Source organism: Scylla paramamosain, chromosome 6 (assembly GCF_035594125.1).
Source record: "Scylla paramamosain isolate STU-SP2022 chromosome 6, ASM3559412v1, whole genome shotgun sequence".
In the NCBI taxonomy this organism is placed as follows: domain Eukaryota; kingdom Metazoa; phylum Arthropoda; class Malacostraca; order Decapoda; family Portunidae; genus Scylla; species Scylla paramamosain.
In genome coordinates, this window is record NC_087156.1 from 7,198,786 (window position 1) to 7,225,000 (window position 26,215).

General features: G+C 41.9%; 1 protein-coding gene across 5 annotated transcripts in view; it reads right to left on the reverse strand.

Moving 5' to 3' along the window:
* LOC135101270 (kin of IRRE-like protein 2) overlaps nt 1-25,200 on the reverse strand; it is a 350,738-nt gene extending 325,538 nt beyond the window's left edge. For all 5 annotated transcript variants that reach the window (XM_064004974.1, XM_064004970.1, XM_064004972.1 and 2 more), the window contains exon 1: nt 25,063-25,200. In XM_064004974.1, coding sequence (XP_063861044.1) covers nt 25,063-25,178 — 116 coding nt within the window. In that variant the 5' untranslated portion in view covers nt 25,179-25,200. The remainder of the gene's footprint in view (nt 1-25,062) is intronic.
* Nucleotides 25,201-26,215: the final 1,015 nt, after the last annotated feature.

A 26,215-nucleotide genomic window follows, 5' to 3' on the forward strand; every position in this document is an offset into this window, starting at 1 on the left:
GTATGAGTCTTGGCGATGGATATGAAGGGAGACAACCGGAAAAGACCTGTGCAAGGCGCCAAGCCCTGGCAGTAAGGAAACGAAAGAGGAGGGGGAGGAGTAGGAGAAAGAAAATAAAAACAAGGAGAAGGAGGAGGAGGAGGAGGAGGAGGAGGAGGAGGAGGAGGAGGAGGAGGAGGAGGAGGAGGAGGAGGAGGAAGAGGAGGAGGCAGTAGATACGTAAGTAATGTGAAAAAAAAATAATAATAAAACATGAGAGCGGCAGGACCTCCAAATTACTACAGGTATAATGCACAAAATACCTAGGAATCGGTAGATTAAGGAATTTTATAAAGTAGACACCAGATCACACACGAAGGAAGTATGAATAAATCAGAAGACGGACGTTTTAACAGATAATATGAATGATTGGGGGAAAGAGTAAGTCCTTTGTCTCCAGAACTTACAAAGCAGTCAAAAATGAGTGGGATGATGTACTTAAACTTTAAATGAGCCACGAAGGAAAGATGTATTTTTCCATCAGATTCGTCCATAAAGGAAAGTGATAGCCAGATTATGGATATGTCTGTGAACACTGAACTGCACTCAGGTACTTATTTCTGTGAAGGTAGAATAACTAAGCTTTTAAGTTGACAATTGAAAGGTGGTGTCACTAAACGTGCGCAATATAACAAAAAGTACCTAACGAGTTTTAGCCATGTGGATAAACATTCCAAATGTCCAAGGTGACATGGAAGAGTGCACGTCATAATAATTAAGTAAGAGGAAAATTGAAGATTATGAAAATACAAGTCAATACACCAGGGCAGCTGGTCGAGTGGATTCATAATTTTAATCGTGTTAGTCGAGCCAGACTAACCGATAGGAAATTTGATACGAAATTAAGGATTTAGCACACGATGAAGTAAAGAGAGTTAAGTTCTTCACGTCTTTGCAGTATGAGGTGTGGTATTTATGTTCTCCTGTGCCGATAGCAATCCTGAAATATGGTTGATTTCACAATTCTTTCTTCGGCTTAGTTTGTTATGACGCAGATGTGATTTTATAGCGCGCGTGTTTGTGGCATTTTGTCTCAGCCTGGCATACAGATTAGTAGATATTAAGACGCGCTCGTGGTGTCAACTGAGAGAAATTTTTGTCATTGTGGAAAAGCCTGAAAATGTTGTGGTGTTACTGTACAGAGACATGAAAGGATCCGGTGTAAGAAGACACAGGGAGAGGAAGTGGTAAGTTGGTTTTACAGAGCTCCCTCACCACGTCCTGTTATGTCTCCCAAGAGTCGACTATCTTATGTGTTGTGTGTGTTTGGGAGGTGAGGGTGGGCTCTCTTTCATGTCTGCATTCGTCTCTCTTGTTTGCAGCCAAAAATAAAGCTGAATTATAAGGAAAACGTTCAACAGTGCTATGCAATGCTCCCTTGCTCCCTGCAGCGGCTGGTATCTATGTATACATCTCTCTCTCTCTCTCTCTCTCTCTCTCTCTCTCTCTCTCTCTCTCTCTCTGTGTGTGTGTGTGTGTGTGTGTGTGTGTGTGTGTGTGTGTGTGTGTGTGTGTGTGTGTGTGTGTGTGTGTGTGTGTGTGTGTGTGTGTGTGTGTGTGTGTGTGTGTGTGTGCGTGCATTATTTCTAATTCATACCAAGGCAACAAACCACTTGTTTTGGTAACCGTGATGAAATTATAATTCCTAATTTTCCATCACAATTACTGAATAAATGAAAGCTTGGTCAGTGTAAGCAAGTAATGCGTTTTCTGTCAAGTATTACGAGACTGACGTTTGCTTTACACAAAGTTTAATTAGTGATATGCACAAAGTAAGTTACGTTATGAGACAGCTTTAAATTAAGAACAAAATGAAACTAACACTGAATATACATTTTAGAAACATGATGTTACTTCTCGTAATCTTGATTGTCTTCCATTCCCATTCATGACTGCTCTGTCTAGATACATATATAAGAAAATGATACGTGAGAAAGCGAAATCCATGTTGGTGGAGGGAGGAAGACTACATTAGAGATTATATGGAATAATGGATAAAGAGGGAAGGAAGGAAGGACGAAGAAAGAGGGAGAGAAGAAAATAAGGAAGAACAGATTGAAGAAGGGACCAACGGCTAAGGAAGGAAGGATGTGAGGAAAAGGAAGAATAAGTAAAGGAAATTCGTTTTCGTCCTTACAAGCATAAATGTAAAGGAAAGAAAGGCACACAAAGGAAACAAAAATAACAAAACAGCTATACATGACACTAGATTCAGACCTCTTTATTAAACAGCTGATGAGTAAAACAAAAGCCATATAGAGATTAAAATCCAACCTGTCCGGGACTGCCACGAATAGATCTAATGGCTTCTTGCAGCTTCCCTTATTTTTCTTATTTTCTTATGTTCTTATGTGAGTAGTGATAAAACCATATGTGAACTTTTACTATCGCCATCGATCTGATACCGTGGTGGTAAGAATGCCAATCAAGTGTCCTTACCTCTTCTTTCTCATCCTTCTTGTCCTCTTACACCTCTTGCGTCTTCTTTGCCTTACCTCTCTTCCTCCTCTTATACTTCCCTTTTCTTTCTTATTCTTTCTCAATTTCCTTTTCCACCACTTTTCTTCATCTACCGCATTTCCACTAACTTCTCCTCCAGTTTTGTAATTTTTGGCAGCTTTTAATTTTCCTCATTTCATCCTCCTCCTTCCTTTTCCTGTCCCATCACATCTTCTTTATCATCTTTCACTCCGTCCACAAACTCATTTTCCACCCTTTACCTCCTCCTCCTCTTCCTCCTCCTCCTTTCTCTCCTCTTCTTCCTCCTCCTCCTCCTCCTCCTCCTCCACCTCCTACTCCTTCTCCTCCTCCTCCTGCTACTGCTCCTTCTCCTCACCATCTCTTATGCCTCTTGATGAGACTCCGGCAGATCCCTCAAAGACAGAGACCCTCCACCAGCATCTCGCCCACGCCCAAAGCACCAAAAGCAATATTCCCGGTGTGGCTGGAAATGGACTTCGATTAAAGTACCTGTGGGGGAGGCGAGACGCGTCCAATGTGCAAACAGGTGAACGCTATCTGTCGTAATACGCGCTGGTATTTTGAACGTGAAAACAGGTGACAGTTATCTTGTTGTATTTTCCACCACTGGCACGTTAAATTCGTAGTACAGCGGCGTGCTGATGTGTAAGTGCTAGTGTCTTTGTTTCGCTGGCGGCTGGTAATTACGGCGAATGAGCTTTGTAAATAGATAAGTACAAGTGAACAGCGATGACTTCCGTTTCTGCATGTCCTCCCAAATACTGGAAAAGAGAGCGGGAGCACGCGGGAGGTAAGGAAGCCACATGCGTTACAACGGTATCTTAATAAAAATCTAAAGTGTCCGAAATGCTCGTACATATATACGAGTACACAACCGGTACAGTCAATTTACAAAGAAGATTTCAGCTAAAGGAAAAAAAAAAAAAAAAAAAAGGAGGTTATTTCACTCGAGGCATGAATGACGGCACCTCTGTTCCGGAGAGAGCAAAGTCGTTGAGGAAAATAGCCGAGTCGTAATGGAGGAAGGAAGGGTAATAAAACGATCTCAGCACAACACTCTTACGTTCACCCCTTGATGTCATCTAAAGGAACCTCATCCCGCCTTCCTCCCACTGAAATCCTTGAAAATTGTCCGAAATAAATACGGTTTGTGAGGTGGAAGACCCTGACCGAGGGATTTTTACGACGAGAAAGGAGATGGAAGGAGAGGAGACATAAGACACGAGGTATCTTGAGGGTGGTGGTACATGAATGTCGCTACGTTACGCTCCTCCACCACCGAACTTGTACTGCGATGGTGGAAGACAAAGGTGGAAAGTATGAAGGCAGACATGGCAAGAAGGAAGAAAGTGAAACAGGGCAGGCAGGCAGGGAGAAGAGTAAACACACACACACACACACACACACACACACACACACACACACACACACACACACACACACACACACACACACACACACACACACACACACACACACACACACACACACAGCACCATTCTAGAGCACAGGGTCGTTCTCTTCTTTCACATATTTTTAGCCTTAATTCTACTTCGTTTTTATGCTGCTGCAGTAACGGTGATAAAAGGTAACCTCTCTCTCTCTCTCTCTCTCTCTCTCTCTCTCTCTCTCTCTCTCTCTCTCTCTCTCTCTCTCTCTCTCTCTCTCTCTCAAAGGATACCTCGTCAACTTTTCAGGGTGTCACGTCCCGGTCTACTGATCAATCCTCAACATGCACACAGTAATTCTGGTCTGTGTCTATTTATTTTGGCAAGTTAGGTATCCCTGTGATCTGATGTGTGTGTGTGTGTGTGTGTGTGTGGAGCTGAGGATGGGGGTGCTACCATGCGCGCTCAATCTCTGACGGCCAGAAAGCGTTGATGAAATGAGCTTAACTCGGGATATCGCTGCCATTCATCTTTCCTCTTTCTTTTTTCCTCCATTTTTTACCGTCCGTGTTTTCTGACGCTTTGTCTCGTTTTCAGGTAAAGGGAGGGATGCAGTCAGACACTGGAAAATTCGTTTATGAATAGAACAAACACGGACGAACGGAAAGGAATAAAATAAAAGAAAAATATCATTCGACGTTCCAGACAAAAAAAAGTAGCTGTATCCGGAGTGACGAAACAAATAGTAAACGAGTACTCGCCTATCTCCAAAAATGGAAAGAAAGTGTCTCAACTTTATTTGCACAGTGAATGGATTTAACAAACATGATTTTAATGTCTACCTTTTATGATGTGAGTAATTTTTGCCACACGTCGTAACCAGAAGCTCACAAACTGAACTGAAATTATTTCACTGCCATCAGCGCTCTACACTTTCATTCGACAATGATAATCTCCCAAATGGACATTTATATTTGTTATTCAGTCTTCATCAATATCACGACAAGAAGAGAATTTATACAAAACATCATCAGCATATATATAATCACCTTTACCATCATCTCCAGTCTCTACGATTCCTTCAAAACAGGTCTTTCCAACCTACTGCATAATTTTTGTCGGCTGTCTGTCCATTCGTAGCCATCCTAAGAAATATCACCTCACCACTTCATTTTCAGTCTACCTTATCTTAATTTACCACTCCTATGTTTATACTCTGTTGCTCTAATTCTCCATCACCAGTCAGTATGGTGAATGATGTGTCAATACCCACCTAACCCGCAACTATTACACCACTACAACACACTTTCTGAACTTACAATGCCACTCTCAATAAATTACAACGTGCACAGGGACTTGCTTCAACCTCGTTACATGAAGGAGGTGTAGACGTTACCTAATGATTTGTCCACAGCTCGGCTTAAATAAGACTAAGCCGACCTCAAGCTGAGCCGAGGCTTGGCAAGGCTGGGCGGCGGGACGGGCAGGCACGGCTGGCCAGCACAAAGCCGTCCCTGGCCCTCCGGTTACCAATTAGTCCTGCAGCGTTCCTCCTTTTCGAGAACCGTTTCGTCGTTTGCAATGGCGGTGCACATGGGCAGGCCGGGGGTAAGACAGGACAGGGTAGAAGAGGACACGGTAGGGTAGGTAGGAGAGGAGAGGGTAGGACAGGAGAGGGTAGGAAAGGATAGGACAGGATAGGATAGGACAAGAGAGTGGAGAAACAGGACAGGATAGCACAGGACTGGGTAGGACAGGGTAGAAGACGACGGGAGAGGACATGACAGGGGAGGACAGGAAACGGTAGGAGAGGAGAGGGGAGGACAGGGCAGGGTGGGAGAGGGCAGTGTAGGACAGGAGAGGGTAGGACAGGAGAGGGTAGGACAGGCCAGGTAGGGCAGCACAGGGTAGGACTGGACCGGGAAGGATAGGACAGGGTAGGAGAAGGTAAGGTAGAACAGGACAGGTTAGGATAGGCCAGGGAAGGACAGGACAATAGGGATGGACAGGAAACGACAAGACAGTGTCGGACACCAAAGGGTAAGACAAAAACTCCTTCATTAATAGAAAGTGTCAAAATCTTTCAAGATCTAACTCCCCTCGTGACTTCTGGCATCTAGCCAAAAATATCTCCAATAACTTTGCTTCTTCTTCTTTCCCTCTTCTTTTTCGATCAGATGGCACCACTGCTATCACATCTATTTCTAAAACCTGAACTCTTCGCTCTAACCTTTACCAAAAACTTTACCTTGACCGACTCTGGGCTTGTTCCTCCCTCTCCTCCACCCTCTGACTACTTCATGCCACCTATTAAAATTCTTCGCAATGATGTTTTCCATGCACTCGCTGGCCTAAACCCTCGGAAGGCTTATGGACCTGATGGGGTCCCTCCTAATGTTCTCCGAAACTGTGCCTCCGTGCTTGCACCTTGTCTAGACAAACTCTTTCAGCTCTGTCTGTCAACATCTACCTTTCCTTCTTGCTGGAAGTTTGCCTACATTCAACCTGTTCCTAAAATGGATGACCGTTCTAATCCCTCAAACTAACGTTTTATTGCTTTAATTTCCTGCCTATCTAAAGTTTTCGAATTCATCCTCAACAGGAAGATTCTTAAGCATCTATCACTTCACAATCTTCTATCTGATCGCCAGTATGGGTTCCGTCAAGGCCGCTCTACTGGTGATCTTCTGGCTTTCCTTACTGGGTCTTGGTCATCCTCTTTTAGAGATTTTGGTGAAACTTTTGCTGTTGCCTTGGACATATCAAAAGCTTTTGATAGTCTGGCACAAGGCTTTGATTTCCAAACTACCCTCCTACGGCTTCTATCCTTCTCTCTGTAACTTCATCTCAAGTTTCCTTTCTGACCATTCTATTGCTGCTGTGGTAGACGGTCACTGTTCTTCTCCTAAATGGTGTTCCTCAGGGTTCTGTCCTGTCACCCACTCTCTTCTTATTATTCATTAATGATCTTCTAAACCAAACTTCTTGTCCTACCCACCCCTACGCTGATGATACCACCCTGCACTTTTCCACGTCTTTTCATAGACGTCCAACCCTTCAGGAGGTAAACATTTCACGCAGGGAAGCCACAGAACGCTTGACTTCTGATCTTTCTAAAATTTCTGATTGGGGCAGAGCAAACTTGGTATTGTTCAATGCCTCAAAAACTCAATTCCTCAATCTATCAACTCGACACAACCTTGCAGACAACTATCCTCTCATCTTCAATGACACTCAATTGTCCCCCTCTTCTACATTGAACATCCTCAGTCTGTCCTTTACTTATAATCTGAACTGGAAACTTCACATCTCATCTCTAGCTAAAACAGCTTCAATGAGGTTAGGTGTTCTGAGACGTCTCCGCCAGTTTTTCTCATCCCACCAGCTGCTAATTCTGTACAAGGGCCTTATCCGTCCATGTTTGGAGTATGCTTCACATGTCGGGGGGTGTTCCACTCATACTGCTCTTCTAGACAGGGTGGAATCAAAAGCTTTTCGTCTCATCAACTCCTCGCCCCTAACTGACTGTCTTCAGCCTCTCTCTCATATGTTGCATATCTAGCTGCCTTCTACCGCTATTTTCATGCTAACTACTCTTCTGATCTTGCTAACTGCATGCCTCCCCTCCTCCCACGGCCTCGCTGCACAAGACTTCCTTCTTTCTCTCACCCCTATTCTGTCCACCTCTCTAACGCAAGAGTTAACCAGTATTCTCAATCATTCATCCCTTTCTCTGGTAAACTCTGGAACTCCCTGCTTGCTTCTGTATTTCCACATTCCTATGACTTGAATTCCTTCAAGAGGGAGGTTTCAAGACACTTATTCATCAAATTTTGACCACTCCTTTGACCCTTTTATGGGACTGGCATTTCAGTGGGCATTTTCTTTTTATTGGATTTTTGTTGCCCTTGGCCAGTGTCCTTCCTACATAAAAAAAAAAAAAAAAGGAAACGGTAGGAGAGGACAAGATAGGACAGGGGAAGGTAGGACACGACAGAGAAGGACAGGCCAGAACAGGGGAAGACAGGACAGAACAGCGAGAGGACAGAACATGATAGGACAGGATAATAGAGGACACAAGAAAAACATAGGTGAGGACGGAGCATTGTAGGACAGGACAGGGTAGGAATGGAGAGGGTTGGACAAGACAGGAGAGTACAGGACAGAGGAGGACAAACAGGAAGGTCATGAACAACGCCACCATCCTTCACCTTCGTCTTGTTTTTTCCAGTGTGAGTGTAAGAGTAGTGTGTGTGTGTGTGTGTGTGTGTGTGTGTGTGTGTGTGTGTGTGTGTGTGTGTGTGTGTGTGTGTGTGTGTGTGTGTGTGTGTGTGTGTGTGTGTGTGTGTGTAAAAATAATAATAATAATAATAATAATAATAAACGGTTTATTCTTTAGGCAGTCAACAGACTGAAAATGTACATTGGGGGTGGGGAACTACTTGACATTAATCCTAAAGGTAAGTCAAATCTAGAAGGGACTATTGATTGATGGCTCGCACCATGGTGGGAATCGCACTGAGTCTGTATCGGTCCGTACGCGGCTGTGTGTGTGTGTGTGTGTGTGTGTGTGTGTGTGTGTGTGTGTGTGTGTGTGTGTGTGTGTGTGTGTGTGTGTGTGTCGGTGTGTGTGTGTGTGTGTGTGTGTGTGTGTGTGTGTGTGTGTGTGTGTGTGTGTGTGTGTGTGTGTATCAACAGCTTCGCTCTCGCCTGCTTTATTGGCCCAGCATAGTGTCGCATGGCATTCCGGCTAGGGTGTCTGCCAGCGCCCCATTGGAGTGTATGATAACATTACTAACATTAATTACCACTTGGTATACTCAATTCAGAATTATATGAAGGATTTAATTGCCATGGTCAGGCAGGTAAATTAATGAGGTTCATCTCCATCATATTAATTCATCGTTATGATTATTATTATTGTAAGCATTTGCTTATTTATTTATTGATTTATTATTATTATTATTATTATTATTATTATTATTATTATTATTATTATTATCATTACTGTTATTAATATTATCATCTTCATTACTACTACTGCTACTAAAACTACTACTACTACTACTACTACTACTACTACTACTACTACTACTACTTCTACTACAACTACTACTGCTATTACTACTACTATTACTACTACTACTACTACCACTACTATTAGTAATATTATTATTTATAATCCACTACTATAATTATCATCATTGTTATCGTTGTTGTTGTTCCTTTTTTCCTCTACTTTTATCTTCTCACTACAAATACTACTACTACTACTACTATTATTATTAATACTACTCCTACTATCAGTACTGTAATATTAGTACTACTACCACCACCACCACCACTATTACAATCATAAACAGTAGCAGCAATAGGAGTGCTCTCGTTATTGTATTATCATTGTTAGTGTTGAATCCTCACACAATATTAAGCTACACCGTTTCCGATTTCAAACACCCTCTTCTCTGATTATATGTTTATCCTGATCCCTCTACGTCCTTTCCCCCCCCCCCCCCCACACACATTGCCTAGTTCCCCTGGTTCCTCTACACTCCCCCATACATACATAAGTACACGCACACTGCCTAGTTTCCTATACACCTCTCTCCCTTCACATTCCTCCAGACTTTTTTTCTTTATCTACTTGATGTGACAATTTGATTTTTAAAGGATATCTGCGTCGTTTTGCTCACAAATCAGAAACGAAAATATGTTCAGTGGCGAACAAAAAACAAATGATAAGGGAGAAGGGAGGCAATGACGTCGGGTAGAAGGGTAAGAGAAGAAAACAGTGAAGAAGCTGAATCTATGTATTACATCAGTTGTATAAAGCTGCTCAAGTGACTCAAGCTTTCACCTTTTCCAGCTGGTCACTAGAATTTCAGATTCGTTTCCCAACCTTTCATGCCCCTTTGTCTCTCTCTGCCCACCCATCATTTAGATCACCCAAGCTTTCTTCCTTTTTCGCCTTCTCCTTTGCTTCCATTCCTCACAACTACTTAATATCCTTTGTTATCTCTTCTTTATATCCTTTCCTGCATGCATCCATCCTCCCTTTCTCTCTCACATTCTCCTTTCTTCTGCTGTTTCTTTCTTCGTCTTTCCTTTTATTTTAAATTTCCCACTCAAACTTCAATATCCCTCCTTCCTTTCTCCCTTCCTATCTCCCTTCATCTTCAAACTCTCTCTGAGTGCACCCTCCCATCTTCCCTCCCTTCTTCCCTCCATCTTCAAACGCTCCACTGTAATTTCTAACCTCGACATCCTCCCATCCTTCCTCTTATCCTCACTCCCTCTCTCCCTCTCTCTGCTTGAAGGACATTCGGGATCACACTAAATTAATTCTGTAATGGCCCCTCGGCAGTAATCGGATTATCAGCCTCGCCAGATGACCGCAGACAGCTGCCGGAAACTAATGGTCACGCCTGACACAATAAGGCTCCTGCACTCTGCCGCCACTGCCGAGAAAGGTTGGGGTATTCTCTCTCTCTCTCTCTCTCTCTCTCTCTCTCTCTCTCTCTCTCTCTCTCTCTCTCTGCCTCCCCTCGTCGATTTCTGAAATTACTGAGGAATCCTCATTATCGACAGGCATTTTTGGGAGAGTCTGGCGTAAATTCCTCATTTTCTTCCTTTCCTCACGTCCAATATCTCTCTGGCTGCTTAAAGAGACGGGGGGAAAAAGGGGAGGAAAAGAATGTCTCGACGAGGTACAAATGCCGTGACGTCAGCCTAGGGACTACTCATGATTGGTGGATAGCTGATAGGCGCGGCAGGCAGGGAGGGTGAGCCGAGTTGGGCGCAGGAAGGAGGGAGCGGGGAGGCAGTGGAGCGGATAGCACAGGCACAATAAGCACAGGGCTCACCGCCGCCAGCACAGAGAGAGAGACAGATGGACTCTCACTCGAGGGTGAAGGAACCTGAGTGGATGCGAGGGATGGGACGGCACTATCTGCTGCCAAATATTAGCACACTACTGCTCCCATCCTGCAGTGCCGTGGAACTGCAGGATGGGACTCAACCCTAGTCAACCTAACCTGTCCTAACACAAGTTGCTTCCAAACACAAGCATACTGTTCCTTCACATCCAGGATCAACTAAGCACGTTATGCGCCCTTCCATGGTTCCTTAACGCCATCTCGATGTCCTCGCACCATTCCTTCCTCCTGCTCTTCCTTCACCCTTTCTCAACCCTAAATCTCCTAACCCCTCCTATGTGTCACCACACCTCCACATTACACCACCACAATCATTACTTCATCTCCTGTACGCTTTCTCTCTTCCTGAACCTCTAAACCACACTTCTATGTCGTAACACGACACAGTATAACACAGAAATACCCGCGAATGGCCCGCCTCATTATTCAGCATATGAGTAGTACCGCAATTTAATGATATATACATCTGTCTCCACCAACTGAGGCTTTGTACTTAGCGTGATGTCGAGTTTGACGCAGGAAATGGGTTGAATCGTTAAAAAAAGTGGGAGGCCTTGTTAAAAATTCAACATAAAGGAATGGTGGTAGCAGTAAGCCGCAGTGTTATGGCGCAGCACACACGAGGTTTTATGCCACCAATAATGCATTTGATGATATCCCGTCAGGTAAAAAAAAAAAAAAAAGTCATAGTGGCTTCCGGGAACACTTCAATAGCTCCATTTTTTTAAACCAATTTTTAGCGTTAAAGACAAAAAAAAAAAAAAAAGGAGGAGGGGACATCCATAAAGTCCCAAATTTCTGCAGCATGAGGGAAACTAAAAAAGAGAGAGAGAAAAAAAAGAAAAGAACAAAAAGCACAGCGTTACAAAGTCGGTCATTGCAGTGTAATTATACGAGCCTGCAATCCAGCGGCAATCTCACGGTCCGGCAGGGGAAAGGAAATCACCGCGATATTAATGCTGGTGCGGCAAATCATCCAAAAGTTTCTATTCGAGTGTCTGGGAGATTTACGAGAATTTGTTATCGGGTTTGAGGCAGTCGAGACGAGGACAGGGACCCTTTACTCCCTTTAATTAAAGTGCGGATTTTTACAGCAAGAGATGGATAAGAGGACGACGGTGTGGGAGGATGAAGAAGAGGAAAAGGAGAAGGAGGAAAGGAATTCCAAAAATAGCAAAAAAAAAAAGAAAATTAAATAGGAAAGAAATAAAGGACGTGAACAAATATTAGACCCATTTTTTTTATTTGCTTCAAAAATCTTCACTCCGGAAACACTTCCATCACTCAAAGCCGAGTAGAACTTTTCCCTTCGTGGATGGCGCTTCCTTTACTTTTTTTTTTTTTTGAAGAGGAAAGAGGAAAGAGATAAGTAAAGGACATGAATGAAGGAAACGGAAATGAGTGTCTTTGTGTGTGTGTGTGTGTGTGTGTGTGTGTGTGTGTGTGTGTGTGTGTGTAGTATAGTGTAGTATAAGAACATAGGAATATAAGAAAATAAGGGAAGCTGCAAGAAACCATTAGGCCTACACGTGGCAGTCCTTGCGTGAAATATATCTACCTATTTCCACCTATCATCCACATCCATAAATCTGTCTAATCTTCTCTTGAAGCTCCCTAATGACTTAGTACTAACAATCTGATTCCGTTCCATTTACCTACCTCTCTATTTAAGAACAAGATCCTTCCTATCTCTTTCTTAAACCTAAATTTTTCAAGCTTGAACCCGTTATGTAATGTTCTATCCTGGTTACTGATCCTAAGAATTTTGCTTACGTCTCCCTTGTTGTAACTCCTATACCACTTAGAAACTTCTATCAGGTCCTGTCTTAAGCTATGTCTCTCTAAGGAATGTAAATTTAACAGCTTCTATCTCGTTTCGTAAGGAATACCCCTCAACCCCTGTATCCTTTTAGTCATTCTCCTTTGTACTAGTTCTAATAGAGTTATATCCTGGCTCTAATATGGGGACCAGAACTGCACAGCGTAGTCTGATGAGGCCTGACCAGCGCCAAATATAACTTTAACTCGGGATTTCTACTTTTAACACTCGGCACTTCTACTTTTAATATTCTTAAAAATAAATCCTAATACCCTATTTGCCCTATTTCTGGCCTCCATGCATTACTTTCTTATATGGAGATTAGAGATAAATATAATTACTAAATCTTTTTCGTACTCTGAACCTACTAGAGCTTCGTTGTTTATTGTGTACTTAATGTCTAGGTTTCCTCTACCCTGCTCAAATACTTTATATTTGTTAACATCTCTCTGCTATTGTCAGGAAGAGCTGTCTGTCTACCACCACACGTATCATCCATCACTATCACCATCACCACTAGCTACCATCACCACCATCACCACCATTTATCACTGCTGCTGATCGTGGGATTGTTATTAATGACACTCGTCGAACACGTGTCATCATAGCCGCGGTCATTCATCACCATCACTATGTCATCATTATAACCGTCCTTATCACAGTCATCATACTCACCGTACCTTCATCACTACTAGTATCACCGGTCCTGGCTATGTCCTTTAAAGTATTACCCATTACTGTGTCACTACGTCCCCTCTAGAGCTGCTGCTACCCACTATCGTTACCTCCAGTGACGACATCAATAATCACTACCACCAACTCCAAAATTGGCGCGCATATCGAAAAGCAAGTGTCATTTCCACAGCCCATGTCTCCAGTTACGCAGGAATAATGAAATACCAAAGGGAGGTTTTCGGACTTGACGCTACACACAGAGTAGGTTTACAGTGCAGTGATTCGCGCCTCTGGGTACACGAACGAGATAACGGTAGGTGGTAATACAACGGAACAAAACCGGTGACGAAGTATAAAATAGACGAGACGCAAAGTACGCAATCACTGACAAATGACATTTCAACTTTATTAGTGTGTGTGTGTGTGTGTGTGTGTGTGTGTGTGTGTGTGTGTGTGTGTGTGTGTGTGTGTGTGTGCGTGCAAAAAGATAGCCATGGGTGAGCCTTGTTTAAAGACGTCGCCATTGGTAACTAAGGAAACTATCATCTCGTCCCATGCTCAACCTTCCCTCCCCATCGCTAACCTTCATCCTCTCACAACTACAAGAAAAGTTATACAAATTTTATGCTCGTTTCTTAATTACACTAGCTGAAGCAAGAACACACACTCGAAATCAAAATAATAAAATTTTCAATTTTTTTTCTCTCTCTCTCTCTCTCTCTCTCTCTCTCTCTCTCTCTCTCTCTCTCTCTCTCTCTCTCTCTCTCTCTCTCTCTCTCTCTCTCTCTCTCTCTCTCTCTCTCTCTCTCTCTCTCTCTCTCTCACAGTCACTCTCTCTCTCTCTCTCTCTCTCTCTCTCTCTCTCTCTCTCTCTCTCTCTCTCTCTCTCTCTCTCTCTCTCTCTCTCTCTCTCTCTCTCTCTCTCTCTCAGCCCAGTAATCTCGTCCACTCAGCACAGGTACACAGTAATCTTATGAGCGTTGGATCTAAAGACACATCCTCATGTTTTGCAAAATTTACATTCCTCCTCAGATGGAAAAAAATACCTGCTAATGATATAAAATAAAAGCTTGGATGAAAGAGGTTTCTTTGCACTAAAACATTATTACATTAATCTATATCAGAGGAAGCATCAAAATAATGATGAAAAAAAAGAAACTGACTAGTAAGTTGCAAAAAATTCTTATTTACTAAATGATTTACTTTAGATAGCAAGTTAAAGCTATTCTGTTCATATAACCTACGTCTCATTTTCTGTCTCATATTTCATATTTTTAAGTAAGGGCTAAAAAAATGGTCCACTGAAGATGACAGTCGCTAATGAATAAACCCTGAAAGAATAACCAAAACTAAAGAGTGTGTCTGCGTCTCTGTTCAAGCTTATTCATCTCTTCAGACCATATATACACTAAAGATGATGACTATAAACATTTATTTGCACCACCTCTCTCTCTCTCTCTCTCTCTCTCTCTCTCTCTCTCTCTCTCTCTCTCTCTCTCTCTCTCTCTCTCTCTCTCTGTTCATACGCCCACCTGTCTCAGTTGTCGGCTTGTTTACAAGATCTATCCCTCGTGTACTGTCTGTGTCTCTCTGTTCATCTCCTCACTTGTTCCAGTGATTCCCGTGCCACGGGATATCAACAGAGAGTTTTATCTGATATCCCTCACAAAAACAGCATAATGTAACCGGCAGTAGGTATCCGGTTGAAAAAAAAATAGTACGTCTCACTGGCGTAAGCTTTCCCTGTTAATTAAGGGCGACCGGTGTAGGGTTGGCTGGTTTACGGAGTTTGTTGCTTAAAAATACCACAATTAATGATCACAGAAAGATGTCACACGGCGGCTTGTACTCAACGCGAACAAAATATGATTATAATAGTAACGATGAGGCGCCATATCTAGTACTGGTAGTGTGATCAAAGAGCGGAGTAAGTGATGACAATGATAATGATGATAAGGAAAAGTATATTATAGTACTATGTGTGTGTGTTAACTCTCTCTCTCTCTCTCTCTCTCTCTCTCTCTCTCTCTCTCTCTCTCTCTCTCTCTCTCTCTCTCTCTCTCTCTCTCTCTCTCTCTCTTTAATTTTAACATTATTCGAAACCTCAAAAACCATCATCGTCATATCTCCACGTCACCACATAACCACCACCACCACCACCACCACCACCATGCAATAAAACTATCTAAAACGCCGGTCAGTCTTGTCACCGCCCTAGTGATAATGGCTGGGCCAATTAAGCACCAAAACCACCTCTATCAGCCGCCCAATTACCACCGTTACCACTATCCGTTTCACCACCATTGCTACCACCACTACTACCACCACCAACACCACCACCACTTGATTGGGACATGCACCTTGTTATCGGCGCAGAGAGACGAGAGGGGGATCATATGCAAGGCCTCACTAGTTAGATGTGGATTTGCATTGTCTGTCACTTCTCGGTGCTAGCGTGTTGTGTTCATAAAGGAGATGGCGTGCTACAAGACATCAGAGGTGCCGGTGATACGCTGCCCTTTCATTGTTAATGTATTGGTGATCAAGCGGCAGGTATTGTACGTATAATTTCCCCCTCAAAAAAAAAAAAAGGCCCTTAAATGCAATGGAAAAATACAATATATGTGTAAAATTGGTGAAATGAATATGTGACACGCTGAGAGAGAGAGAGAGAGAGAGAGAGAGAGAGAGAGAGAGAGAGAGAGAGAGAGAGAAACATCTGACTAATCACCTGAAAATAATTTCTGCTTCCCGGTGTCCCCGCTTCCTTTCCCCACTCTCTCTCTCTCTCTCTCTCTCTCTCTGTCTCCACACACACACACACACACACACACACACACACACACACAGAGAGAGAGAGAGAGAGAGAGAGAGAGAGAGAGAGAGAGAGAGAGAGAGAGAGAGAGAGAGAGAGAGAGAGAGAGAGAGAGAGAGAGAGAGAGAGAGAGAGAGAGAGAGAGAGAGAGAGAAGCACCATCCTCACATTCATTTACGGAAGCGCACCCTCACAAAAAGGTTAATGATCGCCAATTAACCTCACGAAAAGAGCAAGCAGAATACCCACTAACACACGCCAATGGAGAGCACAGGACGGAGAAATGCAGCAAACGACGACATAGAAAATGGGATTGCGGGAGAGACTGTACAGTGGAATGTGAGTGCGGACAGGAGAGGCGTGGGATGGGATGGGATGGCATGGGATAGAGTGGGTGGGGAGAACACACTACCAACCACTATCAGCATAAAATATTGGACAGTCAAAGTCGCATCTATATGAACGATAGCACATTAGTCCACAGGTATACTGCCACATTTACGGTTACCTGCCCGGCTAATGACTGCCCAAAGTTTCGTGGCCTCAGCGTACGTAAAATTGGAACCATTAAAGATTAAATATCCCCTAAGCCTTTCTCTCCTCGATCCCTTCTTTCTATTCACTCATACCCCCTTTTTTCTTTCCTGCCCCTGCCGTTCCTACTCTCCTAATTATTATCCTTTCGGTCGCGCCTCTTTCCACTTGAAGGTAGGAATAAGGGCGTATGGGCGATAAACGGAACTGGGAAGTCATGATAAAAGAGCGGAGATCAAATTAACGTAAGTACAGGAGGTAAGAGGACGGAGGGTTTAGATAAGTATGCTTGAATGGCAAGGGAAAGGGGGTAATGGAAGACCGGAGAGGGCGAGTATTGAGGTGAAGGGCACGGACATGTTATGGTAAGGGGAAAAGAGGGCGAGGCAGCGCGACAGGGAAAGGGTGGAGAGTGCGAGGAAAGAGACATGCTAAAGTAAAGGACATGTAGAAAGGCCAGTGGAAAGGAAAGAGGGTGGAGTGTGAGAAATACGAGATGTGGAGTAAAGTTGAAGGGTCGAAGGAGCGTGGAAGTGAGGAAAAGGAGATGAAAAAGATCACATGATGATATGCCGTCCCAGCTACATTTTGGGTGGATTCGGCAAAGTTATGAGGGTTAAGTTAGGTTAGGATGCACTTTACTATGTTTGGTTAAATTAGCTTAGGATTGGTAAAGTAAGGCAAGATTGAGTTAGGTGAAGGAAGGCAAGGTAAGGTAAAGTAGTGTTAACAAAAAAAGTTAAAGCAAGATTTAATCCATCCCAAGTAGTTACAACATCAGAATTTAATGTTATCTTGGAAAAAAAGAGACATATTGCTTTAGAAGAATTATTTCATATATGGAGATGTACAATACAGACGAGCAAAACGAAGAAAAAAATAATGAAAAAGATGACTGTCAGATGATATACCGTAAGTGTGCAGCAAGCAGGAGGGAAAGTAGTAATGTTAAAGTATTAGAAAGTCCAGTGGGCAATGAAGGGAAAACGGCAGAGGCACGGGAGGAAACCGGCTAAAGTAGGAGACGAGTGGAAGAGCCAATGGAGAGGAAGGGTGAAGTGGGCAAGGAAATAGACCTTCACGCCACACTGGTTACTTTTCTCTCCCAAACCAGAGGAACAGAGGACTGAGAGAAGAAAGAGGAAATGAATGAGGAAGGGTGGATAGAGAGAAAGAAAAAAAGAATGGGACATATAGGAAGTCAGGAGAATGGAAAATAACGAACTCACGCACAGATAAAGACAAAAGAAAATGAAAATGTAGGCAAATATAAAAGATGCAACATCAAACGACAAAAAAAAAAAATGTATCTTTAAAAAAGGAGTTGGTGCACTATTTGAGTAAAAGAAAAAAAAAGCAGCAAAAGCAACAAAAGAGATGAAATAAAAACACGTCCTTCAAACAAACTAATACTGATTTTTGTAGGTGTGTGCAAATGACTTCCAATAGTAAAACAACAACAATAAAAAAAAAGTCTTTAAATCAAAAGTACACAGATACTCCCTTTTTTTTCAGCGACACCATCACGATATTGCAACAAAACTGTAAATCCATATGTCACGAAAAAATTCCTTGACAGTCACATAAAAATGGACACACACACACACACACACACACACACACACACACACACACACACACACACACACACACGTGGTTCATTCTTTTCAACGCGACACATCCTTTCACACCACAATACGTTAATACATACACAAATCCATCAAAGCAAGCAATGCAGTACACAACAAAAACAACCATAAAAAGAATCTTTAAAATGCAATTACAAAGATTTCCCCATATTTTTCAGCAACACCATCCCAGTATTGGAAAATAAAACTGTAATATATAACGCCAAACAATTCCTTGACAGTCACGCAAAAAATGACACACACACACACACACACACACACACACACACACACACACACACACACACACACACACACGTTTAATTCTTTGGAACGCAACACAAGCCTTCACACCACAGTACGTTTATATATACAAATTCATCAAAGCAAGCGATATCATTACAAACACGAAAAATGGGCTAATTACTCCTTTAACTGTCTAATCCGTACCTGGCTTCCCTTGTGTGAGTCTCCACTTTGCAATTTACTGATTCAAAACTCCGTCTCAACATTTGCATATTCAAGGGGAAAGTAGCAATGGAAGTCGCGTTTATTCCTAGCACAACCAATTAGCACCTGCCTCTCACCTGGATGGTCAGAAAGGTAATGAGAAATGATGAGGGCAGGTAAGGGGGACAGGGAACCAAGCATAAGGAAAAGGGTAGCGAGGTAGTGTTGGTCATGCATGAAATTAAGGAATAATAATTATATAAATAAGGCTGTTTTTACTCCTTAGTAGTTTAAATAAAGATTACTGATGACATGTAGGTGTTTTCTTGTCATCTCTTTCAAGCATGTATGCACACACACACACACACACACACACACACACACACACACACACACACAGACACTTCAATTCAATGAAATAAGATTAGTTTAATTGGCCGTTGTTACATACGGGTAATTACAGTCGTTTAAGATACAATGAAAATAAAACGTAACGAAATAGTAGTCCAAACGGTATTCTTTGCGTTTAACTGATTATAATTTCAACTAAACAGCAAACATTAAATGATCGCTTAAGGAACTAAAGACGTCAGATCGGAAGCATGAGACGGAGAAAGATTAAATTCATTCATGGAACACCAGTCAATCTATAAAACAGCGGCTTGCTTAAAACAAAACAATACTAAGGACCATAAAACGTATCTAGAAAATTAAAATAAAACAATTTAAAACAATACAAGAAAGTATAAAACCTCTATAAAATAAAACACAGAAATCCATAGATACGCTGACATGATTAAAAGTCGGAATGAAAATAAACGTACATGACGTAATATATCATTGCATTATCGTGTACAGTTAATATGTCATACATTATTTTACGTCATGTTTGTAATGAACTGGTTTGAGAATCAATCAGTAATGTTGTTGAAGCCATATTATATATTACATAATTGTTGTGTCCTTGGGCAGTGTTATACAACATGTGCCTCGGGTTGTACCGATCCACACGAACACAATCTCCCATTGGGTAGTAAGCGGCCTCGACCCCGCCTGTTCCTTCTCGAAGTCTCGCATGCCAGACTGTGGCTGTTTGCACGAAACCAAGTAAAAATTCTCCTATCTATTTCGTTGACCGGTTGCCTGCTGAACCCTGGATTCATGTTTCGGTAAGTTATGCGTCTAGGTGATTCACTATTCATTCTGCAATAAGGCCTTGTCCATCTTGATCCACGCTTACGAGTTCATTCGATATGAAATAGATTATAAGTCTGGCAGTTGAGGTATTACTGGCTATTACTAATTGTATAGTGTGAGCAAGATGGTCGTCATTCATCATACATCTTTTGTTGCCACATCTTATATAAAAAAAAAAAAAATGTGCTTCTTGTTTTCTATAAGACTTTTTTAAACCAGGGAAAACTCCCTCCACGTAGCACACATCATTACACGTGGTCTTCCTGACCCCTTAGAGCTCTTTGATCAACCAGTTTCCAGATTTATAATTGGTTTAATATCTGTCAGGAGCCAAGATTTTCTTTACAATAAACGTGATACTGCTGTTCTCTTTACAAATAATATGAATTTAAGAATGTGTGGTATCTTTGTTATCACGTGAGTTTTTTGCAGAGGATGAGATGAAGCCGTCAGCAATGAAGGGTGAGTCGAGATAGACGTAATTATCACAATGCTCCACAGCTAATCCCTCCAGGCGCATTGGTGCTTTATCGTGTTCACCGCCATTCTTATTTTTTTTTATTTTTTTTGCTGGTTGGAACTCGTTAACTTTAATTCCATACAGTAGTCTCGAGGGATACGAAAAATTCTGATCCTGTTTCGTCTAGTCGAGGACACAAGAACGATATTGTCCATAAGTAGTAATATATGCTGACGGAAAAAAAAACTTCTCTACTGCGTTCTTCATCATTGTAATAAGATCTTTGACAAATATAATACAATAATAATATAATACAAGCACGAGGTAGGTGATCCTTGCCGCTTACATAAAATTACAGTAACGAACACTGTGCCGATAAAAATCTGGATGACCGAATCCATGACAATCAGGTGCCGCCACATCCTAAACGCCGCAAAACCTTGAATAAAACATCTCTGGACACCATGCCGTAGGCTTGAGAAGAATCACTGCATGTGACATATAATTTAAGCCACCTTTTTTTCGCCATATCACATAGGCGCAGACACAAAATATTTGATGCACTCTCGACTTCTTTGTGCACAACCTGCTCTCTGTGTGGGTGAAATCATTGACTTAATCGCAAACATAAAACTGTATTATAGTTTTGCTAGACTGTTCAGAACACCTTTGTTATTATTTGGCAACAATCTATCTCCTTTTTTGAAAGTAGAAAATATTTTAGCTCGAGATCATGACGTGGGGTAATGATCTGACATAAATATATAGTTCAAAAGCGTGGTAAGGAGCAGCAGCCGGGGTGCAGGAAACACTGAATTTACCAGGAGTGACACCGTCCAGACCACACGCATTGTTCGGGTTCATCTGCCTCGCTTCACGTGCCAACTCGTCCACCGTTATAGAATTGTCTAAAATGAGAACGCTGACATTACTCATATCACTGACTTATTAACCATGAAGCAAACTTGATGAACTTTCAAAAAGTGCCTTAAACTTCAAATCAGACGGTTTATTACTAGTATCAATACTTTCTATAGTTTATCGTGTTCGTTATCACTGAGTAGCTTCTCCCACCTGTCCTAGGTAGTACTGATATTTGGCTCACAAGTTCGGTATCTTTATTCAGGGACCGGCATCTTAGTGTTTTTTTTATTTTTATCGGATTTTTGTTGCCCTTGGCAACAAAAATCCCTTACATAAAAAATGCATCTCTTACATAAAAAATCCCTCTTACATAAAAATCCCTCTTACATAAAAAAAAAAAAAAAATACATTCTTCACACAAATGTACAAAACGTTCGTCACATCCGTTATACTTTCATCGACATCATAATTTCCGTTCGGTATAACCTTTGTGTGATCAGATTTCTTAGAAACACATCGGTGTCTACCTTTCTCATATCAACTGGCTTCATCTCCTACTTTACTTTGTTTCATTATTTATTGTAGCACTGCGTGATCTCCCAACCAAGAAACCTGACGTTCCAAACAATTTACATCTACGCCTTGTACAGTGACCGTCAGTGAGATGCGAGCATGATCACTAGGTAGAGTCGGTTCTTGACACTCGAAAGCCATATATATTCGTCTAAATGTCTGAGCACATGAGGCAGGCGTTCAGTTCGGACACCCACTCCTTTCCTCTGCGGTAGGTTTTGTAACTGAGAAAATGTTTGTTCTCTACTTTAAGGTTACTGACCACTAACACATACATTATTTACATATGGCCTATCAGGCATAACCATTATAGTTTTGTCACTCAACAGGGTCGGAGACACTTAAATACGAAAACAAATCACAGTCAGGTAGACCATGAAGTTTCTGTGAGTCTCGAACGTAGATTCCGGATCTACTGTTTAAGTCGGCCATTACAAAGAAGGCATGAATTAGTACTGAAGTCTTTATCTTTTCCTGAATTGTGGCATGGACTGTCTATGTAAGATACGAAGAATCTGATGGAAGTACACAGGAGCACCTTCCCCACATTACAGGAAAGATATAGGTCTATTAGAATCAGTACAGAGGAGAATGACTAAAAGGATACAGGGGATGAGGAGTATTCCTTACGAGGCGAGGTTGAAGCTGTTGAATTTACATTCTTTAGAGAGACGTAGGTTAAGAGGGGACCTGATAGAAGTCTTTAAGTGGTATAAGGGTTATAACAAGGGAGATGTAAGCAAAATTCTTAGGATCAGCAACCAGGGTAGAACAAGAAATAACGGGTTCAAGCTTGAAAAATTTAGGTTTAGGAAGGAGATAGGGAAAAATTGGTTCTCAAATAGAGTGGTAGACGAGTGGAACGGACTCAGTAATCATGTAGTTAGTGCTAGGACACTAGAGAGCTTTAAGAGAAGATTAGACAAGTTTATGGATGGGGATAACAGATGGAATTAGGTAGGTGTGTTTCATACAGGGACTGCCACGTGTAAGCCTGGTCGCTTCTTGCAGCTTCCCTTATTTCTTATGTTCTTATGTTCTTATGTCTACGATGCACGTGTCGAAATAGGTAACTGTCTCAGCGAGTGCATGCTTTATGAACACCGCCGTGCCTCTTCGACGCAACGAATCTTTTATCACACTTCGATAGCATACACATCCGGAAAGTGAATGTTCAGTGGGGGTTTCACTTCATTCAAACAAACCACATCATATTCTGATAAAATTATTTGCAAGAGTTCTTATTTGAGTTTAATTTTTACACCACTCACATTCCAGGACAGTATTCTGAAAGGTTGTTTCTGTTGTACTTCTTAGAAAAAAAAAAAAAACTGCGCTCCAGGAGTAAAAAACAACGTTATCTAGGCATAATTTTCACGCTCTTGTGTCTAATAGGCGTACCAAACATCCGACGTTTCAGGCCGCTCTTTCTCCGGATTTTTCCGATGTCTCCGTCGCTTCCATTCGGTGCGAACACTCGAGCTCGTTGAGGGCTGTTGTCAGGGTGCTTAACTACTGTTCGTCGTCTCGCTCAGGTGACGACAAAATGACTTTTATGAAATCTTCTTTTGTCATACGTAGCAGTTGGTTACGTTGCATCCTTCGTAACTCAGATAGAATTTGCCGTAATGTCGGAGTGAGAAATGTATTCTACTCACTACTTTGGAGTTACTCGTGTTAGACGGTCGATCTCCAGCCCAAGCAGACACATCCGACCTTCAAGACGGCTGGATACACACACACACTCACACGCATACGAGTCAATCGTCCTGATGCATGAGAGAGAGAGAGAGAGAGAGAGAGAGAGAGAGAGAGAGAGAGAGAGAGAGAGAGAGAGAGAGAGAGAGAGAGAGAGAGAGAGAGAGAGAGAGAGAGTATGCATGAATAAAATGCACACGTGTTTTCAGGTGGTGGCAAGAATCACATAATAACGCTCTCTCTCTCTCTCTCTCTCTCTCTCTCTCTCTCTCTCTCTCTCTCTCTCTCTCTCTCTCTCTCTCTCTCTCTCTCTCGGACAACACTTCTGTGTATCGGCTCACCACATGGACTTTTCCAGGCTCCCAGCGGGCACCAGGCGTTATCACCACTGCTCACTGTATTGCCAAAATTATATCCACCAAATGTATGCCGGGATATCTGTATGCATATATTCATGGGAAGAGAAATTCGTGTAGGCTTGACTATATATATGACTGAATTATTTTGCTTTCGGATGTTTATTTATTCTATTTTTCGTGCAGTTTCTTTTCTGGTGGAATTATTTTAGGGAATAATATTTACTTCAGCTGCAACGGAGTAGCCAGAAAAGAATGTGGGTATGCATACTTCATGGGGAGTATGAAGACAGGAGGGGTGAGTGCAGGTACTGTGTCAGGTAGGTGTAGATCTAACTGTGCATTAATTACATGAAAAAAAAAAAAAAATGAAGAGCATTACCAGTGAACATTGAAATATTTGTTTGAGTATCAGGACTAAAGGTGCAAGTGCTTGTAATTTTGCTTCGTGAAAAGACGAGGAAATAGGACTGATGATGCTAATGGAAATGTTTAGTTAAAGAAACCCAGGGAATCAAAGCTTCTATCATTGGTTCAACTACAGGAAAATGGTCTCCCTAACCTTTCCACTTCATCTTTGCTGGCTACCACTCCATATTCTATAGCTGCTATTCTGTAACTCTAAATGTTTAGTTTGTAATCTAGCAACGATATAAAAGAAAGCATGGAGTCACAGGCAAGGCTTCAGAGGGAGTCGAGTTACGAATCAATAGCCATTATAAGAATTTACGAGAAGCGAAAGAAGCACGCAAGCTGGAGTTATTATATTACTTACGGCGTCGCAACAACAACTTCATATCGCACCGGCCAGAGTTAAAAGAGAACACAATCTCTCCCACCCTCCCTCCTCCAATGCATTTCTCATTGTCCAGCGACTCATATTCTCCGTCACAACATCGCCTGGGCCAAGGGGCCTGACGCAGTCTGCGGAGCTTGGGTTATTGATGCACCGCCACTTCCCTTGATGAACGAGGCATGCATGCACTACCCGCCGCCTCAGTAACTCCCTCTCCCCGTGACGACTCATCAGAGGGACTTGAACTGCCCAATGCACAAAACAGATTTGCAAATTTTGGACAATAGACATAAGGCTTCAAACGAAGGCGACATGAGGCACAAGAACACACGAGGATTTGCAAATATGACTCACCTGTATATTGGAGTACCGGTGGTGCCTCGGTACCACAATATCAACACTATCCTGTCCTCGGGCACCACGGAAGTCACGTCACAAGGCAGCCGCGCCCTCTCTTTCACCACGGCCATGGCGGAGGTGTGGATCGCTGTGTGAAGAAAAGAAATTAAGTTCTAAGTCATCATCATCAGGAAAATTAGTAGTTATTTTTGCGTTTTCTATGGCTATTATCTTTATCTCGAGTTTTCTTATATATTTTAAAATTCAATGTTTTCTCCAGCCACACAAAGCCTAGTTTATCCCAGACAAAAAATAAATAAAAATAACGAAATAAAACATTAAACTGAAAGGGTAAATAAAAACATCAAACATATTCTTCCATTTTATATTTTAAAATTCTTTCCTCCAGCCACATAAAAGGTGATGGCGTGATGCATTTTTCATCCTCATATAGAACAGTCAATGTCTCCCAATAAGAAAAATTGAACACTAAATGAACATAACTTTTACATCAGAAAGAGTTAAAAGAAAAAAAGAATGGAAATGCGACCTCAAAAATATTACTCCGTGAAATTTTTCAAAAGATTATAATACCCGACGTAATGAAAAAAATATGCAAGTCGACAAAAGTGGAGTTCTACAAAGGTTATTTTTTTCATCGTGCGTCATTTTTGCATAAAGAACTGGATTTTTTTTCTCTCGTGTGTGTGACTCGTAATGAAAAGGATGCAGATAAAACCTGGATTCCAGCTGTGTTCTCATCTCTGTTAACTCTTTCCTTAAGATTTTTATTATTATTATTATTATTATTATTATCATTATTTATTTATTTTTTTTACATTAGTACGTGTGTGTGTGTGTGTGTGTGTGTGTGTGTGTGTGTGTGTGTGTGTGTGTGTGTGTGTGTGTGTGTGTGTGTGTGTGTGTGTGTGTGTGTGTGTGTGTGTGTGTGTGTGTGTGTGTGTGAGGGCGGAGGAAAGAATGGTGGGCATTTATGTGTTGCATTACTGTAAGTGGTAACTTGTCCATCTTTCGTACTCGTACATATTTACTTTATCCGTCTTTTTTTTTTTACTTTTTTTTATTTGCTGCAGAGAGAGAGAGAGAGAGAGAGAGAGAGAGAGAGAGAGAGAGAGAGAGAGAGAGAGAGAGAGAGAGAGAGAGAGAG